Here is an 18,976-nt window from a genome sequence, read left to right as displayed (position 1 = left end):
TTGTCATCATTTTTTTTTTGTATTTAATTTTGTATCTTAGCAGAAAGTATTTATTCGTTTTATTAACTTGTCTCAATATTGTAATATTATTTCTTAGACACATTTTAGTTTCCTTGTCATTACTGTCTTAAAATGTAATATTTTAGATGTAAATATATATAAGGGAAATATCTCTCATTGATTGACCTCAAAATCTCTTAAACTACAGCGTCTACAAACTTGAAATTTATAAATAGGTTCTTTATAAAATGTAAACATGCGCTAAGGATGGCAAAAAAAAGCAAAGCAACAGTCTGTAAAGTCCCACTACTGGGTTAAGGCCTCCTCTTCCTTTAAGGAGAGGGTTTGGAACATATTCCACCACGTTGGTGGAATGCACATGTGGCAGAATTTCGATGAAATTAGACACATGCAGATTTCCTCACAATGTTTCTCTTCACTGCCGAGCACGAGATGAATTATAAACACAAATTAAGCACATGTATATAGTGGTGCTTGCCTGGGTTTGAATCCGCAATCATCGGTTAAGATGCACGCGTTCTAACCACTGAGCCATCTCAGCTACAACAGCTAAGGATGGATTTCTATGAAACTGCACCTCTAAAGGAATAAAACGGGGATTGGAAATTTGTGTTTGTGTTTTATAAACGCATTCAAAGCCGCTGGTTCAACTTATCTATATTAATATTATAAATTTGAAAGTAACTATCTGTCTGTCGTTCTATCACGACAAATCCGCTAAACCGAATTCGATGAAATTAACTAATGAAGCGAACTTGAACTCCAAGTAAGAACATGCGCTACTTTTTTGTCTGACCCATGACAACCAACATCCTAAAACGCGAAGGGAGCGGGCGACTACTAGTAATATATATTTGTTAAAAAAAATACTATTATCAATAAAATAATAATAATTATTTGTGAAATAAATCACTTTTCAGGGATTTAAAGCTCATATTGAGCAATATAAAAGTAATTAATTTCATGGGAAGTTTACGTACACACTCACCATAAATTATTTGCAAATATAGTGAAATAGCGCACACAATTTAAAAATTCACAAAGAACTTGAATGTTAAGTAATAGGGTTGATAATCCTTTGTATTGTGTTTGACAGTAGGATTTCTTATCTATACTTCTATTAGACTTCTTTAGAAGCTTGAAACCAAACTCAGATAATCGTACCTACTCGATAAATCGTACTTCCATAAACATGTTATTTGTATTTCTGATGAATATTTTCTTATGTCTAATCTCAGAATATTTCATTTTTATATTCAAGTAAATGAGAATACAGTACTGGCTTAAGTTTATTGAAAACTCCTTCTTCTCACTTCGTCCAACAGGCTGCTTTAATGCGGGTCGGTGAATATACATGCTAGAATCTCATTAAAATTAGACACATGCAGGTTTCCTCACGATGTTTTCCTTCACCGCCGAGCGCGAAATGAATTATAAACACGTTTAATAATCTAGGACATTTCAGGTGTTAATTTTATTGAAATAATATTAAAATAACAATATACTTTGTTCAGATAGGCTCTTATATGTAATTTAGAATCGTTATTGTTACTGGGTCGAATTTAAAGGTGTTATTAGTTTACTATTTCAAATAGATGATTAATATACAAAGAATATACTAAAATATACCATTTATACGTCCTAGATAGACAAATAAAGCTGTGTCAGTGTACTAGTGATGTGTAATATTTGTTATTAAGGTATATATAGTTACAAAATAGCCCTTTTTACTCAATGCATGTGTATTTGTACACGGTATTTATACCGAAACGCCTTTTTGTCGGTCTGTCTGTCTGTCTGTATGTTTGTTTGTTCCGGCTGGATCGATTTTGAAGGGACTTTCACTGGCAGATAACTGATATAAAAAGGGAGTAATTTAGGCTATCATTTTATTTTTGTTAGATCAAAGGCGTACAAGGTCGCGAGCACAGCTAGTAATATTGCTTAAACAATATATAGTAGCTTGATGACAAAATCACATAAATTAAACAAGTCCGAATAAATTTATTCTGTGTTTTATCTTATCACTTAAACCATCGCGTAAGCGTTTAAGCTGTGGCATTAACATGCCGCCTATTCTGCTTCTAACATGAATATTTATATCAACGCCGCATCAATGTTCTCTGATATTTAACGCGCATACCTACGTGACTAGCACTAGTTTGTGTTTTATTATCAAATGTTATCTAAAAACGTTTTTACAAGCTGAATAAATATAATATTATATCATGTGAAATAGCATGCAACGTCAAGATCGTAACAGTTGATACGTGGCAAATATTTTACGTATTTCATACATAAAGTTACATGTGATATGAAAAATTCAGATGTAAATTTACATATCAACTTGTTTTTTTAATAGTTTTGTGATAAAACGAGAAATTTATTTAGATTTTTTCCGACATTTTTTCTATACTTGTGTACCTGTATAATTATTATTATTTTTAAACACTATTCAAATAGTATAAGCGTTTTGAATAGAATTCTATTAATTTTGTAAATGCGAAAATTTGTGAGGATGGATGTATATAATGGATGGATATAAGTTTGTTACTTTTAAAAAAAAAATAATGAACAGATTTCGATGACATGTTACAGTCATAAAGGATATACACCAGAATAACACATAGATTACAATTTAAAATGATTTTATATACTTTGGGAATTTGATATAATGGTACATCAAGTATCAGTGCGAGATCTGAACATTATTGCCGACAGCTATATTATTGATTAATGTATTTCTATTTCATGTCCTTATATGTATTTAGTTAATTAACGGATATAATGCAGCTTCGTGACTACTATTAAGCTTTTATTAATTAAACACATTCAATCAGGTTGCGCTCCAATTCCAACTAAACCTTAGTCCGATTTGCGACATAATCGTTCGCTTTTCACCAACACGATGAAACACTGTGTCACATGGGAAGTGCTCAATGTTCTAAGCGCGCAATCACAGTGAAATAGCATCGACCAGTTGGAAAACGTTCAGATAGATGACGGAGCAAAAAATTCACAAACGATTCTCGTCCCTAAGGAGAAGAGCGCAGTTAATAGATTTCATTAATTAACCCGTTCAGTGAGCCGGGTGATTGTAGCACTGTCCCAAGATAAAAAGTGACAATTTCTAGCCTCCGGGATTTAGGGTTATACACCTTTTTACGTATGCGATACGACATCAGTAAGCCGCTTAGTTTCATTCGTATTGTTGGCTAAACCTTTTACATTGCCAGCAACAAAAAACAGGCCCATTTTGCGTATAAACTTTGTTTTATAAGAGGAGATGACAAGATAAATGAATGTTGGTAGAACGTAAATGTTACGCTGATAAAAACCTGCAAAAAATGTGCAGAAATACTGTTTCGTGTTACTGTAGGAAACGATTTAATATTGTATTATTATAACTCTGCTATGTTATCTATAAATTTAATTAAAAACAAATAATTATGAATCATGCAGTCAGTCAAACATAGAATTAATTCAATTAAAAAAAATGTTTTTTTTTTTATGATGCAGGTTAAATTGATTCCAAGTATTATGATCGATTCCTGACATCGCAATCGCAACCAACCATGTCCGTATACTCGTTCATAGTGTAGATTTTACCACGAGGAACTGACGAGAATCTCAGTAGTTACTCTTTAGAAACATTTGAGATAAATGACGTTAGTTTAAAACGTATGTTGATGTATAAATACTATATCATGACGGTAAATTGACAAGTATTGTTTCATCTATATAAACATCTTGTCGAATAATATGCTTTATTTATTAATGTTTATTCAACAAGTGATTTAAATTTATGGCACCGGTGAAGTACAAAATATCTGCGGAATTTTATTATACAAACAAATACCTCCCCAAGAAGGATTTATTGACTTTGCGGAGTCGGAAACTTTGACGTTGTAACCTTACGTCCCGTATACTTACAATGATTACCACTAATTCAAAGTGATCAATGAATTTATATACGTACATTGTTGTTAATATATTGTGACGCAACTGTGAGTACTCTTACTTTGTTAAAAACATACCGAAGGGAATTTTTATCGCCAAGATTATAAATAGACCGGATAGCTCTCTTCTTTAAAATAAAAACAAATTCGATATATGTAGCGTTACTGCAAATTAAAACGTACTATGAAAGACATAATACTATGAAATCCGTGTACTGAAAATAGTCTTCAGCAGAGGTTCGACTTACATTGTGCTCCACGCAGTACTCTTTATATTATTTTACACATATTTTAATAATTACTCGCCTTATATTAATTATATTTAGAAAATGAACAAACTTTGTAATCAATTTTCAAACTTAATTTGTTTAAGAATGTATAAGTTTTAATTACTCGATGGTATGACTTTGTACAAGCCCATCTGGGTAGGTTACCCTTATCATATTCTACCGCCAAGCAGTCATACTGGAAATTGACGGTTTGACTCTTCAAACGGGTTGAGTGAGTCAGTGTACAAGCACAAGGGCAGATCTCAGCTCCCAATTTTTGTAATGATTTGCCAAATATAGGATCTCAGTCATTATAACAAGACATTATGTATATACTAACTCATTTTCTCTGGATGTTGAATGATTACTAAATCACTGGTACATTCCGTGAGAAAATATCGTTTTAATATTAACATCACTAGCTGAATACTACATGTTATAAAGTTCATCGAAATAAAAAGAATAAATTAAAACACTTTGCGACAAATTTCATTAACTATTTTCGCTTTAAATATTAGACAGTCATAACATGCGGTATTAAAATTTAATTTAAACTTGTTTATGTTAATTACAAAACCGCAAACCACTATGATGAGAATGAATGCTTATTTTTTGTAGTTCTTGTCCAAATAGCTAAGCGAATAGCTGTAAAAACAACTACTAAATGTAATATGTGAAACGCGTACCGAGAAAAAGTTACCTTAACACTATATACCTAAGACTTAAATTTGTTAAAATACATAGTCTTTATTCGTATGTGCTTGACCGTACGTTAAGTATTGCCTTTTACCTGGGATAAGAGCGTAAGCTTCATTCTCTGTCCGGCTACTGTATAATTTAATATTAACTCGCGCTTCTGTAATTGAAAATAAATTTATTTTACAATAGTAAATTTAAAAATGGATCGAGTTTAATGATTTTTATTTTGCTCAAATAAGAATAAAACATTTATAAGGTTCTGATTATGTAACTGTTTGTAGGTTTTTCTATTATAATTTATATACCGTTATAAAATACTGAAGATTCATTGAACAAAATACGTGGGTGGCAACCTTTTTTTTATGGTATAAGTTGGCGGACGAGCATATGGGCCACCAGATGGTAAGTGGTCACCATCACTCATAGACAATGACGCTGTAAGAAATATTAACTATTCCTTACATCGTCAATGTGCCACCAACCTTGAGAACTAAGATGTTATGTCCCTTGTGCCTGTAGTTACACTGGCTCACTCACCCTTCAAACCGGAACACAACAATACTGAGTACTGTTATTTGGCGGTAGAATAATTGATGAGTGGTTGGTACCTACCCAGCGGGCTTGCACAAAGCCCCACCACCAAGTAAAAAAAACCTAAACCTAAACCTAAGATTACGGCTTCAAATGTGGGTGAAATTTTCATATCGACTCTTAGCATTAAGTCTTTAAATATATACATATATGAATCAAAAATAGTTACTGTATAAATCTTGATCGCATAGAAGTGTGGCTAGAATGTTAACAGCAATACCCCGTTGAATTGCAATGCCGATTCTCTGGGCAAAAAACTAACCAGCCCTCCTGTCACCATTTTACTTATAACGTTGCTATAAATATTAATTCTTATGTTAATAAATATTGTTAGTAGAGTATAATACTGTTAACATTCTGTATTAACTGTTACTATTTCAACGATTGTAAACCCCATTATTACGAGGTTAGATCCGAGATAGGCTAGTAGTACAGTCAGCAGAACACGTGAGTATTAACTGAAATTCCATGTATCTAATTTGCTTGTACGTTTTATATCATGCTCGGTGGTAAAGAAAAAAACCGCCCATATATTTTAAATGCAATTCTGATATACGTATGAGTGTATCACGGTCTCGGCTTATAAAGATAATATGTATTAGTACCGTAAAAATAAAATAAATATAAATATGAGACAACATCACATAGATTACACTGATCCCAATGTTCAATCCAAGAAGTAACGACAGTATCACAAACACCCAGACCCAAGACAATATAGAAAACTAATGGTAATAATAAGTATACATTGACTCGGCCGGGAATCGAACCCGGGACCTCGGAGTGGCGTACCCATGAAAATCGGTGTACACACCACTCGACCACGGAGGTCGTCAAAAAAAAATATTAAATGATCAAAATTTTAATATCTCGTAAGTACAGAAGTAATAATTACTTTCAGTTTTGGATTTGCTGTATGAAATTGAACTTCGGATTCTTTTATTTACTTTACATTGTCTCCGAGAAAACCAAGAAGATATTAAAACTACGGATAGTTGACACGAAATTCATCAAGATTTGAAATAAAAAAACTTTTCAAATGAATGAAATTGCAATATTTTTTCGTAGATTTTTAAATATTTTTCAGTTTTTTGTATTAAGTTTTGATATTCTTGTGTGTATATAATATAGGGAACGGTAATCGCTATTTTATTTGCTTGACTTTTTATTATATGCTCTGTTATACAGTCTTTGTTTGAATATTATTTTTTGTTTATTTTCCTAACCTTTATACTTTAGTCATATTTAATAAAATTAATCATTATAAACACATTGATCAAGGATATAAACTACATTCGTGGCGACTTGTCGATCGATCGTATCAATGTTGATTGAATGATAACGAAAAAATTCCAGTACTACAATCTAAACATCAATTTTCGTAAAACATTTTATATTAAAGGTATGTACATACATGTTTATAGTTGTACGCTATAAAGTAACTTTATATTGTTCCAAAAAGAAAATCCTTTTGACATTAAGTCATAATAATTTAAACAAAACATTAATTTAACGGTAGTGCTTAATTTGTTTTTATATAATGTACATGTGTAAAAACGAGAATGAGTCGAGATGGCCCAGTGAGTCGAGATGGCCCAGTTGAGTCGAGATGGCCCAGTGAGTCGAGATGGACCAGTGGTTAGAACGCGTGTATCTTAACCGATGATTGCGGGTTCAAACCCAGGCAAGCATCGCTGTTTCATGTGCTTAATTTGTTTTTATAAATTATCTCGTGCTCAGAGGTGAAGTAAAACATCGTGAGGAAACCTGCATGTGACAAATTTTATAGAAATTCAGCCACATGTGCATTCCACCAACCCGCATTGGAACAGCGTGGTGGAATATGTTCCAAACCTTCTCCTTAAAGGGAGAGGAGGTCTTTAGCCCAGCAGTGGCAATTTACAGGCTGTTGTTGTTGTTGTTGTAAAAACAGGAAAAAAATTAATAGAGTAATATGAAAAATAAATCATGATCAAATTATTTAGTAAAAGTATTAACATGGTATTCATAGATACACTATTCGAAAGTCTGTATCGATACTAAATTTCTACAGATGTTTTCAATAACCTAATACTGTATTGCTTACAAATCGGTTTTAATTTCAATCCCATTTAGTGTCCGGTTAAATGAAGGTCAAAACAAACAGGGCTACATAATCCGAAAAAAGATAAAAGTCAGCACAGCTACGTGGCCGTCCGTAAATCTCATGACAACATCTATAGGCTTAGGTTTAGCTTAAACTTATACCCGAATAGTCTCGGATGTAATAAAACGTAGGTTGTATTTTTGCAATTTTCTCTTTATTCCATGTTATTTTTCCCTCGGGTCTGATTGTTTTAACTCGACAATATGATGGCCGCATACAATAGAACCGATATCAATATAAACTCATTTCGATAAACAATTAATCGTATATGAACATTATATTATTACCTCACATCTAATATTCGAAATTTAAAATATGATTTACGATTTTTTTTTTATGATGAAAATATAACGAGATTTTTTTCAAATTTAGCAATATATTATATGAAATATCATTGTTATATAAAATGTGAAAAGCGTCACCCGAGCAATAAAGCCATTTCAAATATCCTTATGTCATCGATCCCGAACAATTGAAGCGTTACGTGCTTTTCGCAAATTTTCCTTAAGCCTCCGTCACGTATGAGGGGGAAGAAAAAACACATCTTAGGAACGTATCACACTGTGTATAAACAGCCATGTTAAACGAGCACTGAGCTGAGTCGTGCAGGTTTAGAGGATGTTTATGAGTTTCGTAGAATATTTTTTATGACATATATTTTGTGGATTAAGACCTAACAGCCCTTAGGTGGCATATATAAATAGGAGTATATCCAACATTTTTCGTATATGTATTACACGAGTAAATAGGTCATATGTCAAGTATATTCTTATATGAGTTAATATGCATTGCAAAATTATATATAATTAATTAACTTAAATAAAGGAAATAAGAATGTAGTCATTTTACGGCATCGAGTGGGTCATATTGCCCAAATAATCCTCCCTACTCAAATACAATGCAAAATCAAAAAAAAAAAATGTTTTTTGTTAAAAAACATCATGTCAAAAATTAAGTCGTAATTCCAAAAACCTTTTTCCATACATCTTTATTGCACTATCAATCACGTGACTACTGGTCCAAAATTTCAACCAATCGCCATCTTTAAACAATTGTCTATCTATTCGCGTCCCGCGTCACGTACTGGAACAGTTGTTTCCAATGCTCCCTCGTAAAACTTCCTCGGTACACTAACGCTACCAAATTCAGTTCTTAGATGTATGTTTTATGGAAGCGGTGGGTGAAATAAAATTAGAATTTATTCTGCAGTCTGTACTTGAACTGTTTTTGTAAAGAAATTTAAATTCGTTATTAAAATAATCTTATAAGTAAAGCCTTTTGCTTCATGGAATTTATAAACTATTCTGGAATTGATATAGATCTCAATAAATGAAAAAAAAAAGGATTTTTTTCATCTCTTGTCGGCTCACGACATAAAATGTATAGTCTATCCTAAAATTGAGCCCTAGTAAACATTTATTTACAGTAGTATTGAATCACCAAGCCTTATTACATTTATATGTTTTATAAAATGTAATTATATACAAAAAAATCTGACTGTACAGTTTCATTTTTCGTTCAGAGAATCAGACGTAAAATTCAATAAAGAAATGCTGCTTGTTTTCTTTTTACCATGCACCGCGGTCATGTATAAAGTAGTTATTAAAAATTTCAACGTAAATAAATATATTTTTTACTTTCATTCATATTGAAGTTGAAAATTTATTATTAAAATTTGTTGTGAGGTATTTTAAGCATAGAATTTTTTTGTTTTTTTTATTTAATAAAATCCACGGCTCACAGTTGCCCGTGTCTTTTTCTACTAGATGTTTTTATTTGTTTGCATACATCAGCAGATCTTCGCTGAGGTTGGAGCTTACCGTTATTCTCTTATTTTAATATTTCTATTTAATTTTATTTACAATATGATTCACTATGACTTTACTTACATAGAAATTTCATCGTAGCGTTCAAATTAAAACACTTATGCACTAATGCGTAATTTAAAGGATAGTCAAATCAAATCGAATCAAAATAAACTTTACTCAAGTAGACTTTTACAAGCACTTTTTAATCGGTTCGGAAAGTATATTCTACCGAGAAGAACCGGCAACAAACTCAGTAGTTACTCTTTTTTAACATTTAAAAATACAAAGTCACGTTAGTTAAATACAAATACAAATATAATACACTTATTTAAATTAATACTAATATCGTGCTTGGAAGTCAACAGGTATTAACTATCAAAATATACTTTATTCAAGTACGATTTTACAATCACTTTTGAATCGTCATTTAAGAAACTGTATTAAATGAAGCTACCATTGGTTCAGAATCTAGATTCTACCGAGAATAACCTACAATAATGTCAATAGTTACGCTTTTTCAACATTCAAAAATACAACGTCATGTTAGTTAAATACAATAATTATATACGTAATATATGTATTTTGCCTGGAAGTCAACATCTACCAGCTCCACGCTTTATCATCTGTATAATTTTGTATTGAATAATATAATAGTCAATTTTGGTAATAACATTGATATTGTATTTGTAAATCAAAAAAACGTTTTTTAGAGACCGATTCACAGTTCCGGTGACACAAGAGTCAGGGCTTACCTAGCTCAAAGGCTGAGCTCCCTATTCAGAGAGGTAATAGCGTCTCTGTCTGGGGTACGATGCCAAATGACGGATATCACTGAAAGACATATTATAATGTATTACGTTTAATTTAAATCTTTTGATCATCACAAAGCATATGGTACAAAAGGCGGACTCAGGTCCAACAGAAAAGCATGTAAGCGGTAATTAATAAAGACTTAACAATAAAAAAATATAAATCCAAAATATAGAAAAAAAGAACGTATACAAAAATAAATATTGATCTATACTGTCTATCGTAAAAACATACATATATATATATAATATAAGATAATAATAAAAGTGTATAACAGACAGAACATTAATTATTGTTTAATATGACGTTACATATTTTCCACGTTTAATGTTTTTGATTTATAATACGAATTAATATCATAAAAGCTCTCCAATTAACAAGAAATTACTGTAAATTTTGTTTAATTTGTTTTAATTTTTCATATGTTTCGCAATACTTTTAAAAGTGTGAACAGAATTGCGTTCATGGATACATTTTATTCGCATGACTTGTTTTTATTCGATCGAATTGAAATCATGACATGTAAAACAAACGCTCTGACTGACTACGTGCCACTGTTTAAATCAATTTCTCACATAAGTGTACAACATGGAAAAAACTATATTTTTCTAACAAAGTGACTTGGTAGAAAAGTTATAAAAACTATAATAAGTTGCCCTTAAATGTTTTTGAGGAGAGAAGGGCTTATTCACGCATGCAGAATTCGTTATGATATTTTCTTTTACCGCCGAGCATGAGATGAATTATAAATATATTCTACTGAATTTATTTCATTCGAACTCAGTTTGTGGTTCAGAATCAGATTTTGTTATGCTACGGTTTGACGGACGAGTATATGGGCCACCTGATGGTAAGTGGTCACTACCGCCCATAAACAATGGTACTGTAAGAAATATTAACCATTACTTACATCGTCTATGCGCCACCAACCTTGGGAACTAAGATGTTAAGCCTCTTGTGCTTGTAGTTCTACTGGCTCACTCACCCTTCAAATCGGAACACAACACGGTTGTGTGTTGTTTGACGGTAGAATATCTGATGAGTGGGTGGTACCTACTCACATGGGCTTGCACAAAGCCCTTCCAACAGGGACTAATGACTGGATTATCTGGACATTCACCTCAAGGTAATGCAATATATTAATTGCAGTTTTAGTGATAGTTAATATATTACCATTTAAATGTTACCTTTGTAATGAAATCACTTCACGTTACTAAATATCGAAGTAGCGTGATAAGTTCAAAAGATTTTCATACAATTTTCGCCAATTAACGTGATCTTGATGAAGATAGAAAAATGTTGAAATCGACTGTAATGTATCGATGTTTATCAAAATGGACAGAAAGAAATAATACTTAGAAATTTTCAGATTTATTAAGGATATCAATACAGCTTGATATGTTACGATTTCAATATTTTATAGAATTTTTTATATTTGTAAAATCGGGGTGGGTAGCTAGTTCGATAATGACTAATAATGTCCACTCAAATATTATTAGTGCGACTCAATTATCGAATATAAAAAAATGTATCAGTTCTAAATGAATATTTTATAAATAAGATTCAAAAAAATTAACAAGTAAATAGCAAAATTTGATTATTAAAAATCGACGCATATTACTTCGTTGTCTTTTAATCGGGCTCTTAACTTCTATAATATTATGTGAATATTATATAATAATTATAATGTTTCAAAAATTAATGTATTTTTTAATTACGATATAATTTTTGCGGTATATAATATTTTGTAGCTAATTTGAAGTGCAATGTAACAGAAAATTCGATGGATCACGCTTCATGTACTGTGGTGAGTTAAAATCTATGTAATAAATTCATTTTATATTGAAATATTATACGAGAGTACGGAAAGTTTTCCAGTTGACTTATTTTAAAATTTGTAACATTTTTTTTATTTGTTGAAATTCAAAACAGTACATTTTACATATTTTTTTTTACTTAAAGCTTGGCTGTCTTTGTAAAGCGAAAAACTTGTATACATTTTCTGATAAATAACCACCTTTTTGTTTTTATTTCACATATGATACAGACTCAGATGACATAAGTATGCTAGCAACATTTTCTCATTGAATTACAATTCATATTTTAACTTATATAATTACATAGTATAAAACAAAGTCGCTTACCGGTGTCTTCCCTATGTATGATTAGATGTTTAAAATTACGTAACGGATTTTGATGCGGTTTTTTTTCATAGGTATAGTGATTTGAGAGTAAAGTTTTCGTATATAATACAGAGACAATATAGTAAAGAAACACTGATAATTTTTTAAGTTTATATTGTGAAATTATATAGTATATAGGATCAGTATCGCGACCGTGCGAAGCCTAGGCGGGTCGCTAGGTACAAAATATATAGGTAAAAACATTGTTACATAAGACGAATGAAAGTAGTGAGATAACTAGCGAGTAGATTACTATAAAAAGGTTCAGTTATCAATCAATTTGAAATAATGACGTTAAAGGAAAAAGGGAAGAGGATTCCCAAAAGCGGATTAAAGGCAATACGATTCCTGAACTCACATTCATTAATAAACAGGAAATTGCTTCAAAGTCTCGTCAACGTACAGAAAAATCCTTTGATATATTGGCTCGTTATTCGCGCCATCTCCTTCGTTGGGGACTCGGATTGTTAATCGAGTCATTTGTCACGATCACGCTTGGTATTCACTGCAAACGAACGATTCAAATTTCGCGAACAATTTCGCACGGGAATCGGAGCGGTTCCTTGGACCATTGGAGTAATAACCGACTAATGCTAATTCAGCCAATCCGTTGGCAAACTGTTATTGCTCACGCTCTGCGCCAAACAACGGGGCTTAGTGCACCCAAAATAAACTCAACGTTAAATAATACTAAAACAAATAGCTTCTGATGTAATTTTGTCAAGTTCTACGTTTATTTAATCTTTGATTTTATCTGTTAGTTTTTGAGTACAATGTAAATAAAACTTAATAAAAAAGTCACAGAATGCACTCAATGCCGCCAATACTCAATATTGAACACTGTTGGTTGGTGTCTAAAGGCCTCTTATTTAATAAAAAACATATTAATTTATTTATTCGATATTCTTTTAGATAGGACTTTAATATCAAAATCCCCTTTAAGGTCGCCTTGGTGTTGAATAAAAATCAAAATCAAAATAAACTTTATTCAAGTGGGCTTTTACAATTAAGTGAATCGTCATTTTACAATTAAGTAAAGCTACCACCGGTTCGGAAAATAGATTCTACCTAGAAGTACCGGCAAGTACCCAGTAGTTACTCTTTTTCAACATTTAAAAAATACAGTCATTAATATATTATTATTAATTATTTAAATTAATATATCCAGGAAGTCAACAGGTATTAACTCCATGCTTTCTTGTCATCTTTAAAATCTTGTATCGAATAATATGCTTTTTTTTACCAATGTATTACAAACGATTTAAATTTACGAAAGGGCTAAGTTATAAATGTCTGCGGAATTTTATTATTATTATCTTTCTTTAATACCCTTGAGCAATTTCTATGAGAAATTTCTGAATTCATTTACCGTGTGGCTATTAAGCAAGAAGGTACTATTAACCTACCAAGCGTGCTTTGGTACCTTAAATTTTGTTGAATCGCATAAGCTCTGTTAGTTTAATTTACGACCAGTCCTAATACTAGTGTATAATCGTGTTGTCTTTGCATTTAGAATTTATAGTAACTACTTTACTTTATCCTGAAATACGAGACCAATTTAACCAAAAAGACCAAAAAGTTTATTCAATCTTAGAAGACTCTCCTATTTATAAATTAAATATTTTGCTATCAAAAAATATATTATTATTAATTTTCATTTTCGTTATTGACGTCAGATGTCTAATAATAATCTTCGTGGAAGCCAATCGATGAAGACTCGGATTACAATATAGTCAAAATAATAGTCAGTAAATGTACCAGTGTTGAGTTAAAGCCATTTCTCTTCTATCCAATAGGACTGTTAAAAGCCGATAAAAATAGTATTGAATGCAAAAAAATGATACTTTTAACGAAGGCTTTTCATCCATCATTGTAATACCAAGCGTGTTTCCAATTAATTTGTTAACATACACGATCAATGCGTCAATCAATTTTCATTATCCTACCAATTTTTATTACGCCACAAGAGAAACATCGCAATCATTTGTATGTATATGATTGTCACGTAAAACACATTACACGGTGAAACTGTTGAAAACTTGTCGTGTAAGCCGGCGTATCGTTCGTGATTTATATGCTTTTAAATGCAACCAAATTAAAGTGTTCTTTATCGTGTATAAGATATATAGTTTAGCTCTTATTGATATTTGAAGCTTTTTATCATAATCATATAATTCTTTTTTAAATATTTTGAATGTATAATAGTACTTTAAATGTTAAAATAGCTCTGCTTATTACGCCTTTAAGCCGCTAAATCGCTTTAGATGAAATTTCCCAAATATTCTCCTATCGAGGGGAAAATTAGGGGGTATATGTGCTAGAGGTTAGGATTTTTTCAGATTAAGTGTTTTATATCCGAATTAACATCAACATTTACATCTTTATATTTAATATAAATTATTCTTAATTCATTATTTTTTTATTTATTGTGAATAAATTTCTGTGTACCAATGTCCAATATGTAGCTCATGTATTTGAGATAAGTTTGAATAAAATATACAAAATGACAGAATTTAAAAGCTCACTAATAAAACTGGTCTTTATTTTTCTATATTTTAAAGATATACACAAAATCTAAATGATGTTCCGAAAGGGACGTTTCGTTTTACATATGAAGCTTTTGTATGGGTAAAGAAGGAATTAAAAAAAACTTCCAAAATTGCAACAGGGGCGTATATCCTTTCGATTTTAGCATCCATTTTTTGTGTTATAGTCTGGATTCTGGTATTCCTGCACTTAGTATTACCCGGAACTACAAAAGAGGACGTAGTAGATTTTTAGTTCCATATTTTTCGTATTTTAAATATTGAATTTGTATTTATATATTAGTTTTTCCATATCTTTTGTAAGCCAGATATAAATCCATGATAGTTTTTGGTTACTTTTTAAAACCGCTACCCAGATATAAGACAAGATCCTCCAAACAGCTTATCTACGAAAAAAAAAAAATAATGGATCAACTATTCCTCGGAAGATTATCTTTCAATACTCAAAGATGGCTGAATTAAATTTTGAAGTTCCATTAAATTTATTTATAATATTTCAAAATACGAACCACCACTTTTTCCTTTCATAACTAACCTAAAGTCTAGTATTATTTCATTTTTATATCTAAACTGTTGCGTGTTTTTAAATCCCGTGTCATATTTTTTACCACAATGCAATTTCAAAATAAGAATGTAGCCGTTATTCACGCGAACAATAAATTATGAAGCAGATATGACCACATAATATTTCATCAACAGGTCTGCGTCCAGGTTCCAGTGTAGGGGCGGAGTCGCTGGACGCGGTCAATTTGTCAGCTGTGTCGGGAGGCGACGCCACCTTGCCTTGCGACACGCGTTCCCCGCAGCCACCCGACGCTCTGTTGCTGGTCGTCTGGTATAAAAATGACGTACCCATTTACAGGTAAATCTTATTACTACTTTTTATTAAGGAGTTTTGTTTACTATTTATTTTTTAATATTAAGACTTGTAGTCCAATATATATGGATATTTTATATACGTTATAAATACATCTATGTGCTGAGGGTAAAAGGGCTATCTGATGGTAAGTGGTTACCATTATCCTAACAATATAAATGCGCCACCAACGTTGGCAACCTTATGTCCCTTGTACCTGTACTTAAATTAGCTTACTTACCGTTAATATGCATGCAAAAATATTTAGTATTGCTGATTGGTAACCGGCCGTCTGGTAAGTACCCAGACGGGCTTGCACAAAGCCCTACCACCAAGTACTTGTTTTAGCTTTGTGAAACAATGGTATTTTATTTAGTTAAGTTTAATTTAGAACATGCAACTATATAGTACAAAACACAGATTCAATGCAACATGTGAATTCTCTACAACTCAACCTTAATTTATCAATTAGATTTTTACGATGGAAAATAACTTCTAAGATATTCGTAGTTGAATATAATTACAAAATTAAAAGCAAACATTAAATATTATACTTTATAGTTATATTATATTATACATCTTAGTTCTCTTGTAAATGACATGTTGACACTTGCTTAAATCACTATATAGATAGTATCAATGGAAAAAAATCCACAAGTACAAATTCGTTTATTACAATAATAATTATTCCCTTATATTACCTATTATATAACTTGCATATATATTTTAAATTTCGTTGACGTATTTATTTTAAAAAGGTTTCGGAATAAGTGAGTTATAATCAATAGTAAGTCAAGAAATGCTGTGGGTGATGATGTTGATCATTCTCTTTTTCACTAAGGTCTTAATAACTGTCCGTAGCTTATTAGAAATGAATCATAACGTATTGCTATAAAGTGTAATTTGGCTTAACAAAGGTTTAATGATAATAGAAATTTGCCACTATAATTTTAAAGTGTAAAATGTTAAGGTTTTGTTTTAGACTAATTTACAATGAGTAATATATGAATCAATTGTTATAAGAAAAAAAGTTTTATTTTAAAAATAGAATACTTTTTTTGTTTTACATTTTTAATCTTTAGATGCGGCTAGACCTTAATCATCCCATTGGAGTAACTAAAAACTACATAACTACATAACGATGTTTAAATGTAATCTTAAGATTAACGGGAGCTAGATGTGCTGGATTTTTTATGTCTTTCTGAGTACGGAACCCACTAAAGCTTATTAACTCATTTGCCAATAAGAAACAGTTATTTTGCTTTAATTAGTAATGCGGGGATAAATCACGGTTGTGTATTCAACAAATAAGAAAGAAGAAAAATCCAACGTTGTTATTGTCAGTAATTGGAAATAATTTCTGATTCAAAGGTAAAAAATAAAACCACATTTTCTTAATTAAGAAAAAGATAAGCTCACCTGATATTTTACTGTCCCCAGCTAGGGCTTATCAAAAACGAGTCGTAACGTAATGCAACAAAGTGTAATTTGGCTTAGCAGAGATTTACGCCAGTTTTTGGTTTACGGGGACGAGATTACTCAGCTAAGAAGGTCAATCGTCAAATTTGTTGCCGTCCTTAAAGCGGTCTTTATTAAAACCTCAATTCAGGCTTTTCTGTTGTCCTGGTGAAATGAAAATTGTTCGTTATACTTTCACGTCTCCACTTTGTTTTTTTTTTATTTTTATTCAGTAACTAGAGACGGATTCTTCAATGCGATTGTCAACGTGATTAGAATAACTGTTATTACTGACTGTCATCTGAATTGAAGTCCATATTGGAAAATATTTTTTTTATTAAATGTGTACGACTCTATTTATTTTATTTTTTGAATCTTTATTTATTTTATTTTATTTATTTAGACACACCAACAGCATAACATATATACAGCTTTCACAATTAAATCCTAAGTCAAGTAAATACTAACATGTATGCCACTTAGAGGCTGTACACGCCTACACGTACATGCAAAAAATCTATGTTGCACACAGATCTTTATTTATAATTTGAATGTAGTGTGGATTTTACAAAAAGTTATATAATAGACAAAAGGGAAAAACACTTATTTTTATTGAATATTTTTTTAGGAATTCAAGTATATAGTAAAGTATATTAACAGCCTGTCAATTATCCATTTCTGGGCTAAGGTCTCCTCTTCCTTTGAGAAGGTTAGGAGTATATTTCACGACGCTGCTTAAATGGGATTTTATGGATTGTGGCAGAATTTTGTTGAAATTATACAGATGCAGGTTTCCTTACGATATTTTCCTTCACACCGAGATGAATTCTAAACACATATTAGGCACATGAAAATTCAGTGTTGCTTGCCTGGATTTTTACCGAAATCATCGGTTACGCGCTTCAACCACTGGGCCATCTTTGCTCAGTTTTAATTCAAGTACTCTCTATTATTTAATTGCGATTTTTTGTCACAATTTCACCTACATATCAATTGGTCGATAGTTTACATGCCTTATTCACCATACCTATTCAGTGTAGTGTATGCTTGGGCACAATTCCCTATTGCATGACACTACTTATAAGTAGATAAAACCAGTCTCGAGTCGGGCTATCTCAACAAAGAACTCTTACTATGTATCTCAGTTGACACATCAAAAATGTACCAACCACTTATACGACAAACGTGACTTTGAAAATTTAATAGCTCCTCTCCACATCTCTCTGACAAGGTCCCTTTTAATGGCGAAAATAATAACATTCTTTACATTATAACTCCTCTATTAAGACATGAATATATTTGGATTCAACCTTTCAATATTTGCTTCAGCTTTCTACAGACATTTTAATACTTCTTCAACTATTTGGAAGAATACTAACTCAAACATTCAACCGCGAAGCAAACTTATCGCTAGTATTGTTGTTTTTGAAGGCTAAGAGAACTACGTATAAGGCAAGGGGTTGGCGTTTTAGTTTCCAATGTAAATTTGCGATGAATGAAACTATTCCCATAGTTAAAATTAATTACGATTCCAATTCCTATGGGCAATGGTGACCACTTACCAGCTGGTGACCGATTTACGAAACACATAAATTAAACATGTGTCATAGCAATCATAATAAATAGATAA

At 31.4% G+C, this 18,976-nt stretch overlaps 1 protein-coding gene across 1 annotated transcript in view; it reads left to right on the top strand.

Moving 5' to 3' along the window:
* Nucleotides 1-18,976, top strand: part of LOC124544467 (nephrin-like) — a 131,529-nt gene that overhangs the window by 39,849 nt on the left and 72,704 nt on the right. The window contains exon 2 of the mRNA XM_047123032.1: nucleotides 15,732-15,894. Within this exon, the coding sequence (XP_046978988.1) occupies nucleotides 15,732-15,894 (163 nt within the window). The remainder of the gene's footprint in view (nucleotides 1-15,731; nucleotides 15,895-18,976) is intronic.

This window comes from Vanessa cardui, chromosome 4 (genome assembly GCF_905220365.1).
Source record: "Vanessa cardui chromosome 4, ilVanCard2.1, whole genome shotgun sequence".
NCBI lineage: Eukaryota > Metazoa > Arthropoda > Insecta > Lepidoptera > Nymphalidae > Vanessa > Vanessa cardui.
Note: the sequence above shows the minus strand (reverse complement) of the source record. Positions and strands in the feature narration are given on the sequence as shown.